This window comes from Fukomys damarensis, unplaced genomic scaffold (assembly GCF_012274545.1).
Source record: "Fukomys damarensis isolate Sample0158 unplaced genomic scaffold, DMR_v1.0_HiC HiC_scaffold_24, whole genome shotgun sequence".
Lineage (NCBI taxonomy): Eukaryota > Metazoa > Chordata > Mammalia > Rodentia > Bathyergidae > Fukomys > Fukomys damarensis.
The window spans coordinates 46,189,619-46,211,825 of record NW_022900936.1 but is presented as its reverse complement, the minus strand read 5'-3'; the positions used below and the strand labels follow the sequence as shown (position 1 = coordinate 46,211,825).

The window sequence follows — 22,207 nt, the reverse complement described above, 5'->3', positions numbered from 1 at the left end:
GGATTTTTTTTTAATCGTCTTAATTTTATATACGGGACAGAAGACACTAGTAAAAGGATCCTTTAAGATTTTCAAGGGTATCCTTTGGCAGAATTTCCAAAGCATAAGACAGACAATCCTTTGGTAGTAGAAAAGGATTTCGATTAAAGCTGTTGCAATTATGCGAACTATATGTGCTAACTTAGGTGAACTCTAATAACTAAGAATTTTAAATTTCCCTTTACTTTTAGCCAATAATCTGGGCAAGAGCAACAACACTTCATTTATCTCAACTCTTTTTTTTTTTTTTGAGAACTGATAATTCATTGAGTTTATTGGTACATTTTAGGTATGCAGTACAGTTACATTGATCATCAACTTCTCTGTTTAAAAAAAGCAAAAACAAAAACAAAGAGTAAGCAATAATTAAGTAGAAAAGAAAATCAGAACACTACTGAATTTGACAAAATTTATTGGTTATTTTAGTAAAGACATTCATCTCAGTCGTTACTCTCCTCATCTTGACCTTAGATTAGTATTTCATTTGGGTCAAGAAAAGAGTATGTCGGAGAGGGATGTTATTTTAACAAACAGTAAAGTGGACAAATATGAATAGTTTGCCTACATAAAAGTTAAAGTTAAATTCATGTATCCTGATATAATTAAATCATGTAAGAACATTTCCATTGTTTTACTTGGGGCTTACTCGAAACTTTAACGTAAAAGAACAACTTATTAGGCATATGTGCAGGTTTCTTCTCTGGAGTCACTACCTAGTAAAAAAGATCAGCAAGTAACTACCACCAATAAAATAGTCTGAAGCTGTCTCCAAATTTAACATTGTAGGAATTCTTTTTTTTTTTTTTTTTTGGTTTTTTGAGACAGGGTCTCACTATGTAGTTGAGACTGATCTGGAACTATGTAGCCCAGGATGATCTCAAACTCACAGCGATCCTCCTTCCTCAGCCTCCCAAGTGCTGGGATTACAGGGCTGCGCCACCATGCCCGGCTACATTGTAAGAATTCTGAAGGAAATCACTATATCATTTTTCTTTTGTCTGTAACTATGCTTTCAAAGATGTGTTTAACTGTCACATTAAAAAAGTTCATATACAATACAAAAATACAAAACAAAACATCCTACAGTACACAGATCTAACAGTGTATGTGATGAACAATTCCATAAAATGTTTTAAGATGCATTTTCTTTCCTTTTATTTTCGGTACCTACAATATGCTTGAGAGGCCAGTGGGCAGTACATATACACTTAAAATAAAAAATATAATTGTTCTGATAAGAAAGCCTGCAGTGAGTTCAATTCAAATTGGATTTAACAACTTAGTGATGTAAATATGTAGACAAAGTTACAGAAAATGCATCTTATTGTTTTTCATCTTCTACAATGTTAAATTTTTTTGATGTTTATACCTTTTAAAAAATAAAAACCAGCCAAATACTTAAGCAGTATGTACATTTAGATTTTTGGTGGTGGTCTGTATTTTAAAAGAAACAGCTTCCTTATGATTTGCCTCAAGTTCTGGTGGAAATGCTTACAGGAACTAGCTAATAAACAAAAATCAAGAGAAGCACATTCAAAATACTGATTTACTTTGGTAGCAAATGGCTGTTCTTTGAAGACTAATGAAGGTAGACAAGACCATTAAGGTGAAATGGGCTATTTCAAATACTCGATACTTCACATAGAAATTTTTTTTAAAAAATTATTTTTTGTAAGAGCTAAGCATCTGTATCCACTGATAGCAATGCAATGACTAATAATATGATAACAAAACAAATGCCCATAAGGAAAAACTCTATTTTATCTAAATTTACTTTCAGTCAATAGTCCAGCAACATTTTCCTTTCAATATGATACTCCTCCCCTTCTCTTATAAGGCTGTTCCTGGGAGCCAGACAGTTTAGTTAATGAGGGAGTTAATTTAGGAGTAAATGCTTACAATTTTAAATAGTAATTTTTTGCTTCCCTCTTAATGTGCTAATAGTTGTGTCTAAAAAAATATGCAATTCTTAAAAAGGTACCATTTCTGATTTATTATCTGTAACCTTTGGAAACTAATCACATGAAACTACAAAATTAGCAAATGTCTTGAAATCTGTATATAAAACATAAATTACCTCTAATTTCAAACTCTCACTTATTAGTGTACCACTCAATCTTAAAAAAAAAAAAAATGAAAAAGAAAATGCGGCTCCAAAGATAGTCTTATATCATTCCTTAAAAAAGGAAACTGTTCCTTTTAACTTTACACCCACCCCACACCCCAATTCAAAACATATCATTTAATTGTCTTGGTCATGGACATTTCCAAGATGAGATTTTATATTTCGTTCCCATAGCTTCTGGTTATCAGAAAACCCATGTTTTCCTTTATTGAAAGAGTTTGGTCCAGCTGATGTTGGTGTATCCCTGAATTAAAAGAAAGGAAATTTGTTATAGATATGTTTTGAGCTATGTTTTAATCTTATTAATACACATTTGTTTACCTATTATAAACATAAGATGAATAACAAAAGCCTCTACAGAGATTTTTGAAAATAACCTTTTGGGCCAGGGATTTGGCTCAGTGGTTCCAGCACCTGCCTTGCAAGTGCAAGGACCCAAGTTTGAGTCCCGGTACCAAAAAAAATGAAAGAAAATAACCTTTTCAGGGGCCTGGGATTTAGCTCAGTTGTTGCTGCCAAATGCCTCGCAAGCACAAGGCCCTGAGTTTGGTAGCCAAACAAACAAATAAATAAAATACCCTTTTCACAGACATACCTCTACGACTTCAGACTCCCTAGGGCTAAGTGGAGTGATCCTGGAGGTTGAATCCATGGCTTTGCCTATACTAGGTAAGTAAGTGATTGACTACTGAGCTACCTTTCCAGGCCAAATGTGTAGCTTTAACAAATTCTGGTATGTAGCTAAAGGTGACAACCACTAGTTTCTCAAACTACTGCCTGAGGGCTGGGGGTATAAAATCCTACCCCAGCATGCACAAAGCCTTGTTCAATGCCTAGCATCTTAACAAAATTTTTTGTGCCAAATGAATCTGTTGCTTGAAACCCCTCAACAAGATCATAAAATCAACTTAGTGGCCTACCATTAGCATTTGTAAAAAAAAAAAGAACACAAGATATAAAGATGTGTTACACATAGAATGGTACAACTTAATTTTATGAATTTCTCCACCCCCACACCGCCCCCAGTACCAGGGATCAAACCCAGGACTTTGCCTTTTGCAAGGCAGGCAGTAGAACCACTGAGCTAAATCCCTTGCTCCATTTTATGAATTTCTGTTCCAATATTATATGTTTACTTATATGTGTCTTGGGTATGAAACTGGTAACACTGTCAGATGAGTTTCTTACCTTGGATTCCAGTGAAATGGCAAGCAGGCAGCCACTGGGACTGCTTCTACATAAGCCATTCACTGAAATTCTAAAAGCTAATGTACATACATGAATTCTGAAGTTAATCTAAAGGGGGTTTGTATATTTGGTGTAGAAATGGGGACACAGAGCTGGGCACAGTGAAGCATGCCTACAATTCCAACTAAATGGGAAACTGAGGCAGGAGTATCATAAACTTGAGAGGGGAGTGGGTAACTTGGTGAGACTGTCTCAAAATTAAAAAGTACGGCCAGGGATTTAGCTCAGTGGTTCTGCCGCAAGCATCAAGGACCCTAGTTTGATCCCCAGTACCAAAAAAAAAAAATCAAAATTAAAAATTAAGAAGGGCCAAAGATGTAGCTCTGTGGTACAGCACTTGCCTAACATGGGTTTAATTCCCAGTGTGACACACACACAGAGAATGGGGGTGGGAGGAAAGTTGGGGTTGACACCCCCACGCTGGGAACTGAATCCTCCAGGGCTTTTCCCATTGAGCTATATCCTAGTCTTTTATTTATTTATTTTTTGCGGGGGAGGGTACCGGGGATTGAACTCAGGACCTTGCGTGTGCGAGGCAGGCGGTGGAACCACTGAACTAAATCCCCAGCTCCCCTAGCCTTTTGAGAGGGTCTCACTAAATTGTCTTGGTGGAACTCCAGCTTGTAATCCTCCTACTTCAGCCATCCAGAGTGCAGGGACTGCAGGCAGAAGCCACTACACCTGGGGCTCAAAATGAACTTTCTTATTAGCATAGAGGTATTCATTTATGCTCACAGATAGGAAATAGAACATCTTACTAACATTAATTTTAAAAATGGAGGAAATAATTGTTTTAAGATACATAGGGCAAAAGTACATATAAGATCAAGACTAAGGGGTGGGACTGTCATTTTAAGTGAAGTAACCAAAAGCCATTTTTTTTATATTTTGTGAGAATTAAAAAAAAAAAATTGTTTTTTTTTGTTATTTGAGAAAGGGTCTCACTATATAGTTGAAACTGACCTGGAACTCACTATGTAGCCCAAGCTGGTCTCAACTCACAGTGATCCTCCTGCCTCAGCCTCCAGTGCTGGGGTTACAGTGCTGAGATTATAGGCGTGCGCCACCACACCTGGCTTGTGAGAATAAATTCTTATCTTAATTTTTTCCCCTTTTTTTGGTATCAAGAATCAAACTTGGGGCCTCTCACTACGCAGGTGATGTGCCATTGAGCTACATCCATGGCCCTTAATCTAAATTTAAAATCAAAAACATTTCTCATAACTTTTGTCTTATTTAAAAAAAAATACAGGTTACAAAGATGGGTGTGGTGGCACATGCCTGTAATCCCAGCACTCAGGAGGCTAAGGCAGGATAATCACTGTGATTTCGAGGTCAGCCTGGGCTACATAGACAGCTACATACCTGTCTCAAAAAAAACCAACCAACCTACCCTGCAAGATATATAACTACATGTAGCAGAAAAGATAGCTCTGAATTGTTTTTAAATATACTTGCTCCTACCAGAACAAAAAAAATAAAGATTACTAATAGCTCAAAGAATATTAGTTATCTTTGTGATTGGTCCAGCATTTATGCATCTTTAAAACCTCAATTAATGAATTAGTACACAGAAAATACTGAAAATTGTTTTGCACAAATAACCAAGAAAAACCTGAATACTAAAATACATGTGTAACCAGGCATGGTGGTACATGAGGAGACTAAGGCAGGAGGAATGCCCCAAATTCAAGGCTAGCCTGGGGCTACACAGTGAGATCAAGGCCAGCTTGAACTATATACAGCCAAGACCCTGTCTTAAAAAAACAAAAACAAAAAAACATCAAACATTTTGTGCAATCAAGTTTTGTTCTTCGTTGATACCTCTAATTTAGTATTTATGAAAGATTATAGTACCTTCCAATATTCTTCATCCTCATCTTTGCTTCTGGAGGCATTTCCTCTGGTTCACTCTGGGAAAAAAAAAAAAAGAGATATTCAAATTTGTTAAAATCTCATCAATCATGCTAAATGTTTTGTAAACTTCAGTAAAAAAACAAATGCACTGAATTATTTGTCTCAGCTGTAGTCTAAAAAATGTAACAGCTAGTAGTGGTGGTGCATACCTGTAATACCAGCCCTGGACTGCAAATTCAAGCCCATCCTAAGGAAGTCAGCAAAACCCTATCTCAAAATTTAAAAAGGGATGGGAATGTAGTTCAGTTAAAAAGCCCTGGTTTCCATTCCCAGTACCACAAAAATGAATGAATGACTGGCATTATGTTCTAAAGGATGCTGATTTTGGATAAAGAAAAAAAGTTGGTAAAAATTTCATACTCTAAACATTGTGTACGTGAACTAAAATTATCATTTATGTACAAGTATTACAAGTCAGTTAAAATTTTAAAATATTAAAAAATATCTCTCCTATGGCTATTACATAATAAGACCCTGTCTCAAAAACAAACAAAAAAATCAACTAAAACTAGAATGACCATATGACCCAACAATTCTACTCATGAGTATATATTCAAAGGAAATAAGATCCGTCTTTCTTTTTTTTTTTTTTTTTTTAGGTTGGGGTTTTCTACTCTATAGTTCAGGCTGGCCTTTAACTCATGGGAATCCTCCTGCCTCAGCCTTCTTTGTGCTAGAATTACAGGCATGCACCACTACACCCAGTGTAGATCAGTCATTAAAAACTATCTTTTACTGCTGTATTTATTGTCACATTGTCATAAAAGCCATGATATGGAATTCACCTAAATATCCATCTATGAATGAATAATTAAAAGCATATCTGTTATATATATTCACAACAGTGTTTTTCAGCTGTTAAAAAAATAAAATTCTGTCACTTAGAGCAATATGGATGAGACTAGAGGACAGTATGTAAGTAAAATAAGCAAAGAAAAATGAAACTGCATGTTCTCATTCATACGTGGTAGCTAAAAAAGTTGATTTAATAGAAGTGGGGTGTACAATAGTGAGAACCAGAGACTGGGAAGGTGGAGGGTGAATGCACAAGCAATGGTACCAGGTGCAAAGCTGCAGTTCAATAAGAGGAATAACTTCAAATGTTCTACAACACAATAAGGCAAGCATGGCTGACAAGACTTAATTATATATTTCAAAATAGTTAGTAAAGATGATTTTGAATGTTCACCAACAAAAAAGTGAGTTTGCTAATGGATACATCAATTTAATCTGACTTGATCATTAGACACACTAAAATGCCATATCATACCCTATAAATACATAATTTTGTATCAACTTAAAAATTTTTAATATTTAAAATTTCATATTCTAAAACTAAAACTAATGGTGAGCATGTGCTACACACTAAATGCTTTAATATGTATTATCTTTTAAAATCATAAGTTATGCAGTAGTAATCCTACTGGGGGATATAGTAATCACCATTTATATTTTACAGGTGAGGTGACAAGGTTAACTTGCCTAAAGTCACAAAGCTAAACAATACAAAAATAACAACAAAACCCCACAAAGCTAAAGAATAGCAAAAGAGACACTAAGACAAAGGTTCTCAACTGCTTTTCTGCGCTGCTCCTTCTCAAAATAACCTCTTTTACTATAAAGACATCTTGAAAGCTTGTTTCTTACTACTTTTCCATCTTTTTTTGGTGCTGGGGATGGAACTCTGGGTTTTGAGCTTGCTAAGTGCTCTATCCCTAACACCCTACATTTCCATCTTAACACATATTGAAAATTGTGGGACAAGTTCGATTCACATAGATGGCTTTATGAATAAATGTTACTAGCTGGACATGGTAGCATATGCCTATAACCTCAGCACTTAGGAAGCTGAGGCAGGAGGATCACTGTGAGTTCAAGGCCAACCTGAACTACAGAGTGAGAGACTGTCTCCAAAACAAACAAACAAAAAGAATAAATGTTACTGCTTAGCTAAATATTGTTTTCAAAGATCCATCTTAGGGCTGGGGATTTAGCTCAGTGGTTCCACCACCTGCTTTGTAAGCACAAGGACCCAAGTCTGATCCCTGGTACAAAAAAAAAAAACCATTTAAATGGAGCGTCTACTGGTCAAATCTAGGACAATGTAAGCATCACAGCCTATTGAATGAAGTAATCCAGGAGTCTACACTTAAATCAATCTTAAAACTGATACGGCACTACCCCTGCCTTGCAAGCACAATGTCCTGAGTTTGATCCCTGGTATTGCAAAAAAAGAAAAAGGAGAAAAAAAAACAAAAAACTGATGAAAAACCTCTCAGAACAGTAGGCATTAATAAATGTTGAAAGGAAAGATGGAATTAGAAAAGTTAGTATTTGGCAAATGTTATTATCATAAATGACCCAGACAGAATCATCAATGGATGTTAACACTATTGAGGGACTATTTGAGAAATCATGTATTTTCATATATTCTCAAAATATACACAAAAGCTACATTTTAAATGCAAAAGCTTAAGTAGTAAGTTCACAGTGAAGTTAATTAATAGGGAGCTATTAACCAAATGATCAAAATTAACATTTCCAAGCACTGGGTACAACAACAGCATGTGCTTCCCTAGTATGATATCAGGAGAACTCGGCATCACTTTTGTGGTATTCCTGCCAAAAGAATGTGAATCTAACCATAAAGCAACACTAGAAAAATCTAAACTGGAGGACACTACAAAACAACTGGTGTCTATGCTTCAAAAATGTTAATGTCGGGATGAGGATTTAGCTCAGTGGTTCTGGTGCCTGCCTGCCTTCTGAGTTTGATGTCCAGTACCAAAAAAAAGGGTTAATTAACGTCTTGCAATACAGAGAAAATTCAGGAACTGTCCAAATGAAAGGAGAGAGGCAACAAGTGAAAACAATATTAAAAAAAATTTTTTTAAAATGTGAAACATTTTTAAATAAACAATATTCAGATTGGGGATTTAGCTCAGTGCTTCCTGTGCCTCCCTCGCAAACACAAGGATTCCAGTTCGATCCCCGATACCAAAAATAAGAAAAAAAAAAACAGTGGGGAGGAAGGGGAAGTGAAAAAAATTTAAGAAATGTTATGCACATGTACCAACTTCCCATGATGAATGCAATCATTATGTACCACAAATGTATTAATAAAAATTTGAAAAAGAAAAACAAACGTCAAAACTACAGGGCTGCCAGTGTACTTCAGTGGCAGATTGTACTGTTAGCACATGTGAAGCCCTGGGTTCAATCTTCAGCTGAGACACAAAAAAGCCAAAGTTAACTAAGTGAATGTCCTCTTTGTTCAATATATTTCAGACTGTATATCCAAAGTTTAATTATGTTCTCAAGGAAAAAACAAAAAAGAATTTAATAATAATTTTAGACTAAGTCTTCTTTTATCTAAGAGACTATTATTACAATACAACAGAAGAGGAAGAGGGTTGTTTGAACCTGTTTAAACTTTCTTTAGGGCCGGGGATTTAGCTCAGCGGTTCCGTGACCTGCCTTGCAAGCACAAAGACCTGAGTTCAATCCCCGGTACCAAAAAAAAAAAAAAAAAAGGACTAAAGTTTTTTTTAAAAGCCGGGTGTGGTGGTGTATACCTGTAGTCCAAGCCTGGGCTACATAACAAGACTTTGACTCAAAAAACCAAAACAAACAAATAAAAAATAAAATAAAATTGCTTTGGAAATAGTGAAGCCGGGAAAGGTGATGCACACCTGTAATCCTAGCTACTTGAGAAATATGCAGGAGGACTAAAAGTTGGAGGCCAGCTTGGGCAACTTAGCCAAATCCTGTCTCAAAAAAGAAAAAGGGCTGAGAATGTAGCTCAGTACACAAAGACCCTAGGTTCAATCTCCAGTACCACAATTAAAAAACAAAAACAAGAACAAAACAACAGGACAAGAAATAAGAACTTGGGCTCAACACGTGTCTGTTTTAGCATATATTCATGCATATTTAATTTCTGCATTTGCAAAGTATAAATATACAATGCACAGGGACATATGGAGGGTAAAACAAGATTATGTGAAAACAACTAAATTATTAGGCATTCAAAGTAAGGCATTACCATGATATAGGTGCTTACAATTTCCAGCCAGTGTACTTTTGCACCAACTTTCATTCTTCCTGTATTATCTTTCCATCTTATTACCTATATATATTCAAGTAAAATGGGTCAAATGCTACGTAATTTCCTAGGAGTATCAGACAAGCCAGAAAACTAAATATTAGATTAGAGCTTTTCAAATTTTTTTCTGGACAACAAAATAAGATTTTTCCTCAACAAAACTTGGGTTCTCAAGTATCAAATAGATAAAAACATAGCTGGGGAGCTGGGCCTGGTGGCTCACGCCTGTAATCCCAGCACTCGGGAGGCTGAGGCAGGAGGATTGCTGTGAGTTCAAGACCAGTCTGGGCTACATAGTGAATTCCAGTTCAGTTTCTACTACATAGTGAGACCTATCTGAAAAACAAACAAACAAAACATAGCTGGGGAGACAGTTTCAAAACTTAAAAAGGTAAAAAATAAATCAAAAGAAAAAAAAAGCATAGCTATAAGTGAAACAAGGGTAGAATGGACATCACAGTATTGATTTTTTTTTTTGGGGGGGTGGTACTGGGGATTGAACTTGGGTCCTTGCACTTGCGAGGCAGGTACCAGAACCACTGAGCTAAATCCCCAGCCAGAGTACTGATTGTTTAAGTATCACACCTTAAGTTCCCAAGTACTTCTATAGAATCCAAAAACTGAGTAGTTTTTCTTTTAAAAAATCTATTATCTAAATTGAACCTGTGGGGCATAGTGGCACACATCTGGAATTCAAGCACTCAAGAGGTTAAGGCAAAAAGGAGTTCAAAACAAGCCTGGAACCAAGCAAGGCAGCACATGCCTATTAAGAACAGCATTCAAGAGGCTGAGGAATAAGTATCTCCTCACATTTGAGGCTAGCCTGAGCTAGAGAATGGAAATGTCTAAAAACCATAAAAACAAAACAAACAAACAAACCAGCCTGGGCACAGTAAGACATTGTCTTGGGAAAAAATGAGAAACAAAATTTACCATTCATATATGAAGCCCTGTGTTCAATGCTCAGTACCAAAATCAATTAAATAACAATAAAGCAAGACTTAACAATTGAGAAAGGCTCAAAAAAGGGGGAAGATCTACTTGCAAATTTCTCGTGATTAATAAATGAAAAAATGTAGGTCAGTCATAGACCAATTACCTAGCATGCTCAAACACATGCATACAATCCCCAGTACAAAACAACAACAACAAAAAACAAAACAAAACAAAACCTAGAAACACCAAAACAAAACCTCTTAAAAATCACCAAACCAAATACTTTAATATGAAAATACTGCTCAGCATGGTGGCACAGCCCTGTAATTCCAGCTACTCAGGAGGCTGAAGCAAGAGGATCACCAATTTGAGTCCACCCTAGGCAATTTAGTGATATCCTGTCTCAAAAAATAAAAAGGGATGAGGACGTATCTCAATGGGAAAGCCCTGAGTTCAATCCCTAGTATCACAAACAACTGGGCAAGACTGAGTAAGTATCCAGGTCTTCCAACTGAAAGTCAAGTGGTCTTTCCATGCTGCTCTTCTAGTACCTGGCATCTATTCTTTTTTTCCTGAATGTCCACGGTATTTTATGTCTTTCGGGCACTTCTGATTTTTAAAATTTTTAATATCTTACATATGTTTCTGTCCTACTAGGTTGTTCCTAGAGGAAAATGTCTAATTTATTTCATAATCACTATGCCTAGTATATGGAAAGTACTCAAATATGTAGAATGAGCAAAACCAATGGAGAATTTTGGTTTACCAAACTTCTGCCTAATGTTTTAGGAGCCAGTTTATATTGCTTCTCATTATATATACATAACAATTCTTCTCAAATCACTCCATTCCCAGTGTTCATGCTCTTCTAATTTGTGACTGAAATTTGTGTAATTTTTGAGGACTGAAGCCAGAGCATTTACACTCCGCTAAATCCCCAGTGATCCCCTAGTGCTAGGATTACAGGCCAAGTGCCACCATGTCCAGTAAGACAGATTTGGTTTTCTTTGGCTTATTTTTTTCTCCCAGTCCTGGTGATTCATATAATTCTTATTCATATAGTTTTTGGCTTTTTGATTGTTACTCATATACCTTTTAACACTTAATTATTACACAAAGAGGTCATATCTTAAATGGGGTTAGTTTCTAATAAAACAAATTTGAATCATAATTATGTTTGAAAATTCGACTAGTCACTGATAAGCATGGTAAGATTGGGACTGTGAGGGGTATGAGAGAAATAGGACTGACAGAATAGCCAACAGGCATCTTTACTCATTCTGGATCTACGAAGTTTGGGCAGAATTACCTATTCTTACATATGGAAAGTGACTACTATAGCTGCGTTTTGCAAGGACAATGTATCATCAATGAAGTCCTCCAAATATAAGGATGTATTTAAATACTACCTAGTAAGTACATTTTTCTTTTTTTGGTCCTACCTGCTTCCATATACTATTATTCATAATAAACATTTGCTAATGTGATTAAAGTTCTTGCCCCAAGTCAACTATTTTTAACACAATCCTACAATCAAATAAAGTACAAAAAAAAAGTGTTTGTAGGTGTCACAAAATTTTAAAAGAAATTTAGTAATAACATTAATTCAACCTAAAATATGCCATTAATACTTTCCTTAACGAACTGGTAAAAGTAAAATAAAACTAGTATTAACTTACATCTTCATCTTCATTAAAAGCTGCTGCTACTGAAAGGGTTTTTGGAGCAAGAGTTGGAACAGTCTCTTTAGGCTTCTGAAGAGGAAACATAATAAAAAGAACATCATATAAGTAACATTTTTATAGGTTTAATTATATGAATAATTTATCTTGAAATATTCAACCTTATGCTTTCATAAACTTCTATTGTAAGAAACACAGCGTTTTAGACAAATCCATCATCTCTAAAAATGTGAGTTATCATTGGGTAGGATTTTCACTATTCTAATTTGTTAGTTTCTCTCTTGTCAAAAAAAAATTATCTAAGATCTATAAAATTACTAAACCTAAAAGGTACTTGGTATAGTTGAGAAAATGATTAATAATATTTTCCCACATGAACATTAAAATACAAACTACCTTATGAACACACTCATATTTTTCCACTAGTTAGCTTTTTACCATTTTAGCACAGGGTCTTGCTATGTAGTTCAGATTGTCCTTGAACTCACTCTGTAGCCCAGGGCTGGTATGGTGATCCTCCTGCCTCAGCCTCCCAAGTGCTGGGATTACATGTTTGTGTGTTGCCACACCTGGGTGTAGCTTGCTATCCTTTTGCCTGTAAACATTCATCTACTTAATCTATGCAACCTAAATTTTTGATAAAGTAAACTGTTCTTACTATTTCTATTCTCTCATCAGCCATTTAGTTTATCCCACTGTAATCTGGCTCCCAACCTCAGTTTCCCTGAAATTATCCCCTGTAGGATCACCAATGACCAGTACCCTGCATCTGATTTACACTAGCTTCTTACTTTTACATATTGAGGTCTGAATGCAGAACCTTGCTCATGCTGGGAAAATGCTCTACCACTGAGCTATAAATTCCTAGCCCATTTTATTTTGAGGCAGGGTGTTGCTAAATTGCATAGCTGACCTTGAACTTGTCCTTCTGTCTCAGCCTCCCCACTTGCTGGGATTACGTGCATGTGCCACTTACTTAGCTTACAGCTACTTCTTTTTTTGTTTTGTTTTGTGTTTTTGGTTTTTTGAGACGGGGTCTCACTATGTAGTTGAGAATGACCTGGAACTCACTATGTAGCCCAGGCTGGTCAGCCTCTCAGAGTGCTGGGATTACAGGCTCCTGTGCCATCACGCCCGGCTTTTAATAGCTACTACTTGAAACACTGCTCCTTTAACTTCTAGGACATTGCTTTTTTATTGGTTATTCTCTTAATTCTCAGACTTTTTGTCTCTTTGCTCTCTTCTCTGTTGCTCTGCATTCTCAAGATAGAGATACCACGGGCCCAGGACTTAGCTTAGTGGTTCTGCCACTTACCTCACAAGCACAAGGTCCCAAGTTTGATCCCCGGAACAAGAAGATAGACCTACCTCGGGTTCTGTTAGTAACCTTTCCTTCTCTGGTCATTTCTGTTCATTTCCATAGTTTCAACTACCAAATCCCTTGTCTACCCCCAATTGGATGTCACCTGTGTACTGGATAGCTCCACTTAAGAGTAGCCATGAGTACTTCAGTTCCATAGTTTTCAAAAGACTCAAGCCAGAAACCTTTCCTTAAACTTGTAAGGTCCTGGTGATTAGACACTTTTTTTTTTTTTTTTTTTTTTTTTTTACAGGGTCTCACTACTATGTAGGTTGAGACTGCCCTGGAACTCACTGTGTATCCCAGTCTGAACTCACAGCAATCCTCCTGCCTCAGCCTCCCAGTGCTGAGATTATAGGTGTACTTAACTATCCTGCCTTTCCATTACCTTAGCATGCTACCAACTCAAATCCCTTAGTGTGACTCAACTAGTCTAGAAATGCCACCTCCTGACTTTTTGTGTTTTTATTCTTCTAACTAACCCTCTGCACTGGTACCAGAGTGATGTTTCTAAGATGCAAATCTGTGTAAGTCTCAAGATTCCTTATAATAGTTCTATGCTCTCTATAATCTAAATTTAAAAATCAAACTCTATTATCAAACACCGTAACAATTTTCTGAATGTATCATACTTTCACCTCCAAGCTGCCTGTGCCTGAAATGTCTTTTTGCCTCCTGCCTGAATTTAAGTCCAACTCATATACCACATCATCAGTAAAGTTTTCTTTGCTATGCTCAAACAAAGCCATCTTTCTTCTATGCACATACATATACATACTTTTTAGAATGTTTGCTTTTGAAGGAACAAAAAATATTAGAGAATACGCATAGTGACTCTAGAAATACCCTTTACTTTTAAAGATGTTATATATTTAATGTTATAGACACAATATAAGGCAAAAAAAGGCACTGATTGATCAATCATTTTTCATACCACATAATTAAAGCAAAAGTTTCATTTTTGTTTCTGGTACTGGGGATTGAACCAGTACTTTTGCACTAAGCTACATCCACAACCCCTTTTTATTTATTTATTTATTTATTTTTGGTTTTTTTTTGAGACAGCATCTCACTATGTAGTTGAAACTGAACTGGAATTCACTATGTAGCCCAGGCTGGTCTCGAACTCATAGCGATCCTCCTGCCTCAGCCTCCCGAGTGCTGGGATTACAGGAGTGCACCACCATACCCAGCTCCACAACCCTTTTTGCCAAATTTATTTGCAAAAGCAAAAGAGACAAGTCAGGGAGAAACTGGCTCTGTACAAAATTGGGCTGAATAAAAGAGAAAAAAAAGCAAGACAAAAGTATACTCTGGAGAAAGCATGGTGGCTATCGTGAGGAAAAACCACAATAGCCCCCAACCCTTTTAAAAATGTGAGACAGGGTCTTACTAAATTGCCCAGGCTGGACTGAAACTTTGAATCCTCTTGCCTCAGGCTTCCAGGCCAATGGGATTATATATAGATGGGTGCCCTTGACACTAACTATATAACTATTCTTTTAATATCCTATACCTTACTTCCTCAAAAGGATTATAGTTTAAATAAGCTTTTGTTTTGCAAAATTAAAAGGTTTATGCTGCATGCATGGCTTGGCGGCAGAGTTCTTGACCAACATGCATGATGCCCTGGATTCAATTCCTAGTACTCAAAAAGAGGGTTTGGGATAGGAAACTCTTTCCTCTGACCCCTTCCAAGACACGGGATGCCCTAGCTTCAGGCTGCCACAAAATTAAAAGGTTTTACTGACCAGGCTTTTCCAAGAATAATTTTTCCACTTAAAATGATCAGTAATTACTAAGTCATGCCAATGATTCAAAAAAAGTAGGGATTTGTATTTAGGGAGTATGTCTAAGCACAGTAAAATCTATCATCAAGGAGACCATCTATGTTAGCATTATATACAAAAATATACATATTTTAATATATTATCAAAATATTGAGTTAGGTCTATGCAACTTTTTTTTTTTTTTTGTACCAGGGATCGAACAGGTCTGTGCAACTTTTTAAAAAGTATTACTCAATAAGAATCAATGGAAATAAAGAAAATACTAATAAAGTAGCAATATTATGAGATAAATGTCTTTTAGTAAGACAGAATTTTTTTTAAAGGGAGAAGAGGAAAAAGGCAAAACACAGAACATGGGATGGGAATTGGGGATCCTGAGTTAATGGTATCTTTTAAACCAGAATAAAAGCTGGAGATACTGATCAGTGACAGAGCACTTGCTTAGTGTGCAAGGACCTAGGTTCTATCCCCAGCACTGCAAACAAAAATGAAGCAAAACAAAACTCTGAAGATGACTCAAACTGATGTTTGCAGGAAACTGATCTAGGGCATATTTTAAAAATACTTAAATGGCCAGGCATGGTGGCACACATCTATAATCCCAGCACTTGGGAGGTGGAGCAGAAGGACCTCCAAGAGTTCAAGGCCAGGCTGGGCTACAGAGTGAGTTCAAGGCCAGTCCAAACTACACAAGACCCTGTCTCAAAAAACAAAAAATATCTAAATGAACATTTCTGGCAAAAATAAAGCTGTCTCCATCCAACAACTAAGCACTCACCTTCACAAAACACGAATAAGCAATTTAAAGTAATTTTAAGCTCTTCCTTATCTCACAAAAATGTAAACCTTTTCTAAAGTCAGTGGCAATACACTATTTAATTTCTTAAATAAGACTTGTTGAACTATATTAAACTGTCATACCATACGCTAGAAACAAGTATCTACAACTTCATAAGCTTCAATCTACTATTTCAAACTCTTCTAGAGGTTCCATGGTTAGTACTAATTCATGGTTTACAACTTACAACAAGGGATCAAACACTGATATACAAAGCATTACTGTCCTAAGTTTTATCAGAGTAACCAATGTTCACTTGCAGTTCCAAAGATAACCAGGAAGCTCCTCTTATCAAGTAATACCTTACTAATACTAGTCTTCTTTTTTTTTGAGACAGGGTCTCACTATGTTGTTCAGGCTGGCCTCGAACATGAGACTATCCTCCTGCCTCAAACACCCTACCGAGTGCTAGAATTACTGGCATGCACCACCAAGCCTGGCTGTTAATCTTTTTAAATAGAAGTAACTGATTTCTAGACATGTTATCGTTTTATGTGTGTGGTGCTATGGATCAAACCCTAGGCCTCTTGAAAGCTAAGCACATGTTCTACCACTGAGCTATACCCAACCCCATGGAAAGATTTTTACTACTACTGAAGCTGAAAGAAATAAAAAACTTTATTCTGAAAATATTTTTAAGAGGATTTGCTCAACTCAGAAAAATTTTGTTATTACTTTATGTCAAGTATTTTCTATAGTAGTTGTTCCTTCTAATATTACATGTAATTTTTTTGCTTGTTGGAGACAGGGTCTCACTATGTAGTTCACACTGGCTTTGAACTCACTATGTAGCTGATCTTGAAATACTGCAGATCCTCTTGCCTCAGCCTCCCAGGTGCTGGGATTACAGGTGTGTGCCACCACACCCAGCTTACATGTATTTTTTTAAACCACTTGAGGCTAATGCAGCCAGACCTTTTCTACACTTTTTTTTTTTTTTGGTACTGAATGGGGATTGAAATCAGGTCCTTGAGCTTGTAAGGCAGGCCACTGAACCCTGAGCTAAATCCCCCTAAATCCCCGGCCCCGCTACACAAGTTTCTAATCACTTCTTAAAATACTTATGTGTAAGCTCATACAAAAATCAAGCAATATACTTTTTATACTTAATTTATCATAATCTAGTTAAAAAGCAGGTTTCAAAAACAAATCCTTAAGACCCTGAAAAACATAATACATAAAATAATCACTCACACTTGATCCAAGTTTGATGGATATAGCTGATGCTTTCTTTGTTGTCTGACTACCTATGGCAAATCCAAACTTGGAGATCTTTGTAGGCTTTGTTGGGAGGTCTGCAGCTTCTTCTTCAGCTGATCGCTTTTCAGCGCTGCGACTGGAACTTTCCCCTCCATTACTGGAAGAAACAGTCTTAGTTTTCACAGGTTTTTCTGCTTCTTCTTCAGGTCCTGGTGAAGTCGAAACAACTTACCAAGATGAGCTATTTTTACTGAGCAGATTGATGGGAGCAGCAACCTCAAAAAGCATCGTTATAAGGAAGATACCTCTGCAGTTGTCACCTACTGACCCAAGTCTCTTCCACTGTTTGTTAGAGTATATAGCAGGAACTGAGATTGTGTGGCAGTAGAAGAGGTTCCCATGAATTAACTAGCATAAAATACAGAGCAATTTAAAATTATAAACATAGAGTTCACAAAAAGTAAAGACCCTTCAACACTACTATATAAATGTACAATAATCTGCTCATTTGTGGAATTTTGCTGTTTAGAAGATCAACAAATAATTTTACACAAACTAGGTTGTGAGCAGTACATTAATACATCTGGCTAAGAGACTCTGATATTCTCAATAATGTAGTACTAATCATACAAACTACCTAACCATGAATAACATTATTACTCAAACCACAATGTTAACACAGCCTAGAGTTATTTGACTGAGATGTGTTCCTTATGCAACACAATCTTAAGAGTTGCAAAAAAAAAAAGCTTCAAGGACTTCAGGGCTGTCTCCTAGAGTAATGTCATTCCACTCTGAAAGCTTAGTTACCATTTGTTTTAAACTACCTGTAAAAGCCATTTAAAGTCATACTTTGGTTTACAAATTTTCAAGAAAGAGTGATGAGCTAATTATAATCTCAACAGTAGAGAAATGTGTGTGTGTGTGTGTGCAGGTTTGGAAAGCAAGATGTTTTTCAATAATTTTGCTTCTATTTGCATTAAATCAATGATTGAGTCTGCATCTCAAGTTCTCAGCTGTTATAAGGAGACAGGAAAAGACTGGCAGACTATCAAAATTTTTATTTGGGCTGAGGATGTAGCTCAGTGGTACCTCGCCTGTCTGGCAAGTGCAAGGTCCTGAGTTCCATCCCTGGTATGGCGGGGGTCTTCCCTGTCTGCTAATTTACTTTACTGAATGCATTTTGTTACAGTGGATGAGGGACTTACTTGTGGAAAAAAGAAAAGATGTTCTAGGGGATGACCTTCCCAAAAGTAATAACACAGGACAAAAAGCTAGAATGAGAAGGAAAAAAAAAAGCTAACACAAATAGATTGGCAAGTAAAGGATTAAGAGATTACATAGCCAGGCATGGTGGCACATGCCTGTAATCCCAGCACTCTAGAGGCTGAGGGAGGAGGAGCACAATGAGTTCGAGACCAGTATAATAGGTTGTATAGTCAGTGTTAACAAGACCAGTCCTAAAGCACCAAAAACAAGTAAAATAAAATTTAAGAAGAGGTTATAGAGAAATAGCCTTTAAAAAAACAATATTATGCCAACAATTAGACTTTTAGGGCTAGGGTTAGGGTTATACTAATTTTATCCTGAAATCTATTTACAATTTTAACTAAGTATGACATTTCACAGTAAAGCCCAAACTACTTTTCTGTGATGAAACACTTCTTAAACTGACAACTCATTGGTTGTACATACTGTAGCACACAGAAACTCATAGGCTTTACACACAGAAACAATCTACTAAAGGTACAAATTTTGTTCAAACACAACTAAAAAAATTTTGTTTTTAAAATAGCATAAAAACCAGGCATGGTGGTACACGTCAGTAATCCCAACACTCAGAAGGCTGAGGCAGGATTACTGCTAAATTTGAGACTAGGCTAGGCTACACAGTGAGTTCAAGGACAGCATGAACTACACAGAGAGACCCTGTCTCAAGAACAGAAAAACAAAACAAAACAAAAAACCACAAAGATTAAGATTTGATCATAATGTAATTCTGCTCTTCACCATTACATAAGGGCAATAATTAAGATTTCTTCTACTTTTAAAGCCTATCTTTTCTTCTAGGTCTGCCTTTACCTAGAAAATAATTTTGAAACAGACAACTTAGAAAATCTGGAGCATAACAATTTTTACTGTATTAACAACATTAAATGTGACAACTAGTTGAACTATTTGCTAATAAATACAATATAGTACTATTAATTATGCCACAGAGATTTCCATGGAGCCTGCTGCAGAGAAAGGTAGTATAAGTGAACTACTCTATTATTTATTAAGTAATCAACTGTCAATTCTACTGAGTAATCAACTCATTTCTACTCCTATCTGTACTGTCAAGTGAAGAGACAAACTAGATTGCCCATATTACAAGTCCACACAGAAGATCAAACACATTATGTGTTTTGGGGGGATAAGGTTGAGGGGTCCAGGTTATGTAGTTCAGGGTAGCCTTGACTCACTAATATAGTCCAGGGTGGCCTCAAACTGGTGGCAAGCCTCCTGACTCATGCCCCACAGTGCAGAAATTAGAGGCATTGGCCATCACATCCGGCTGTTTTTTGTTGCAGTGCTGGGGATCAAATCTAGAGTCTCACACATGCAAGAAAAGCACTCTTACCACTAAGCTGTACCTCTAGCCTGTACCATGATCGTCAGATTATTTTTATACAGGAATAATTCCAGAAATAGTAATTTATTTCTAGACATAGTAAATAACTGCTAGGCCTTCTAACTTTCAAGTTCTTTTGTTTTTTTAAAGCAACTATATAAGCAGTTATCTTAGATCAGATTTACAATTAAGTGAAGAGATGAAGGCAGTAGGGAGTCAAGAAAAGTAGTACACTGTAAACTTCCATTTTTTAGCCTTAAAAGGCCATATGTGTCACATGGATTGAGCTGTTATTTTTCTCTTGACATAGTTTTCCTAACACTTATGTAGCAACATAAAGCATGTGAAAAATAGAAGGAATAAAAAATGTGCTAACATGGGAAAATGACGGCAAATCTGCTATTAAATATCAATAGAGTAATTACTATGGGTTTTCCTTTAAACAAAATGTACTACTTTAGTATTTTGGACTTTAAAGAATCTTCCTTTTCACTCTATTTAATAAGACATTTTGTATTTTGGGACTGTGGGAAACAAAATTTTGGAATACCACAGATTAATACTATAAAGACTTTTAGTATTGTAAATTAGTTTTAAGAATGAATAATAAGCCTGGTGTGGTTGTACACCAGCCTACAATTTCAACTCTGTTGGAGGCCAAGGCAGGAGGATCACAAGTTCAAACCCAGCTTGGGCAACTTAGTGATACTGTGTCACAATAAAAAATAAAAAATGGACTAAAGGGATGTAGCTCAGTGCGATGGCCCTGGGTTCAATCTCTACTATCACACACACACACACACACACACACACACACACACACACACACTGTAATATCACTGCTCTGAAAGAGAGGCAGGTAAATTACACAGTGGATTTATGCTGAAATATAAAAGTACATTTTGGCAGTAAATTATTAAACATATCTCTACTACTATCAGTCAAGACAGTCATTTTTTAAAAGAAAAAGTCCTGTAAGACTCTTTAGGCTACCCATCTTTTTTTTTTTTCCCTCCTCCTAAACATCTAAATTTCTATATAATGTGACAGTTTGTAACAAAACAATTGGGGGGAGGTAATTCCAAACAAGTACTAGATGTTTAAAATTGTTTCCTAACCTCTTTCACTAGTTAAAGACAGAGAAAAGAAGGGGAGTGAAGGAGGAAGAGAGAGGGAATTTCGGCTCAATAGCATCAAGCACTGTTTTTTAAAAAGAAAATTCTGAAAAAGATAAGAAAATTCTGGGTCCTAGGTAACTGGTAGCTCAGTGGTAGTGAGCTTCCCTAGCATGAACGGGCCCTGGGTTCCATTCCCACCATTTCAATAACAAAAACATTTGTCTTTTCAACTATTTTTGTTCCCAGGACAATTCACATTAAACATCATTAGTAGATTTCTACTTTTTGCCTTCAAGCACTAATAATCTTGTATACTTTCTTGTGCTATTTTCAGGGTTAACATTCAATGGAGTCAGAATAGAGAATATCATTTCATAGTTTCTCTGGGGTGAAAAACTATAATAGCACAAGATCCTAATGAGATAATTAACAATGTGAAATAGAAAGAAAAGGACTAAAAGTGTAGGGAAAGTGGGAAGGGTAGGGGCAAGGGAATAAGGGAAAAGAAAAAAATATGAGAAAATGAAAAAATGGAAATAAAGTGTTTGTAAATGGGGAGGGGAGGAGAGGGTGAAGGGAGGGCAGGGACAAGGGGAAAAAATGAGAACCAAGACCTGTCATATAAAGGTACAAGATCGCAGTAATGAACGTAACTGTACTGTATACCTAGAATGTACCAATAAACTCAATAAAAAGAAAAAAAATTCTGAAAGCATTAAGATCAGCTCGTTCAAGTCAAATCACTAATGGGGGGGCGCTTACGTATTTCTTTTCAAACTTCCGGCACAAGACCCAAATATACGGAGGTGGAGGGGACTTAAACTGAGTTTAATGCCTCAATAAAACACAAGAAGAGATACACTACTACCCCGTTGAGCCACCTAAATATCTTGACATGCGGTCAACTGGTAATAGACCAAGAAAAGGCAGATAGTTTCAAAGAAAGGAAACTAAACCCTATCATTAGACCGAGCAGCTCAAACCTCTTTCCCTCCATCCTGTGGGCCCATCTCACTAAAGGGTCTGCAGAATGCATGAAAATAAAACGAGCGGGCCTAGGTCGGACACCTTAGCGAAAGGGGAGCGGCAAGCGTAATGAACTCCTACGTGTGTAATTGAGAGGCCAGCACCTTCGGAAACTCGGCCTTGGGCCAGTTTGCGTGGCTTGCACTCGTGTGTGTGTGTGTGTGTGTGTGTGTGTGTGTGTGTGAGAGGGGGGAGAGAGGAATAGAGAG

At 36.5% G+C, this 22,207-nt stretch overlaps 1 protein-coding gene across 1 annotated transcript in view; it reads right to left on the bottom strand.

The window, feature by feature from the left end:
• Positions 1–1,062: 1,062 nt before the first annotated feature.
• The window catches only part of Pcnp (PEST proteolytic signal containing nuclear protein), a 21,741-nt gene continuing 596 nt past the window's right edge, over positions 1,063–22,207 (bottom strand). Inside the window, exons 2-5 of the mRNA XM_010614707.3 lie at positions 17,235–17,449; positions 12,050–12,124; positions 5,270–5,325; positions 1,063–2,408 (exon numbers count right to left, since the gene is read on the bottom strand). Of these exons, the coding sequence (XP_010613009.1) occupies positions 2,282–2,408; positions 5,270–5,325; positions 12,050–12,124; positions 17,235–17,449 (473 nt within the window). The 3' untranslated portion in view covers positions 1,063–2,281. The remainder of the gene's footprint in view (positions 2,409–5,269; positions 5,326–12,049; positions 12,125–17,234; positions 17,450–22,207) is intronic.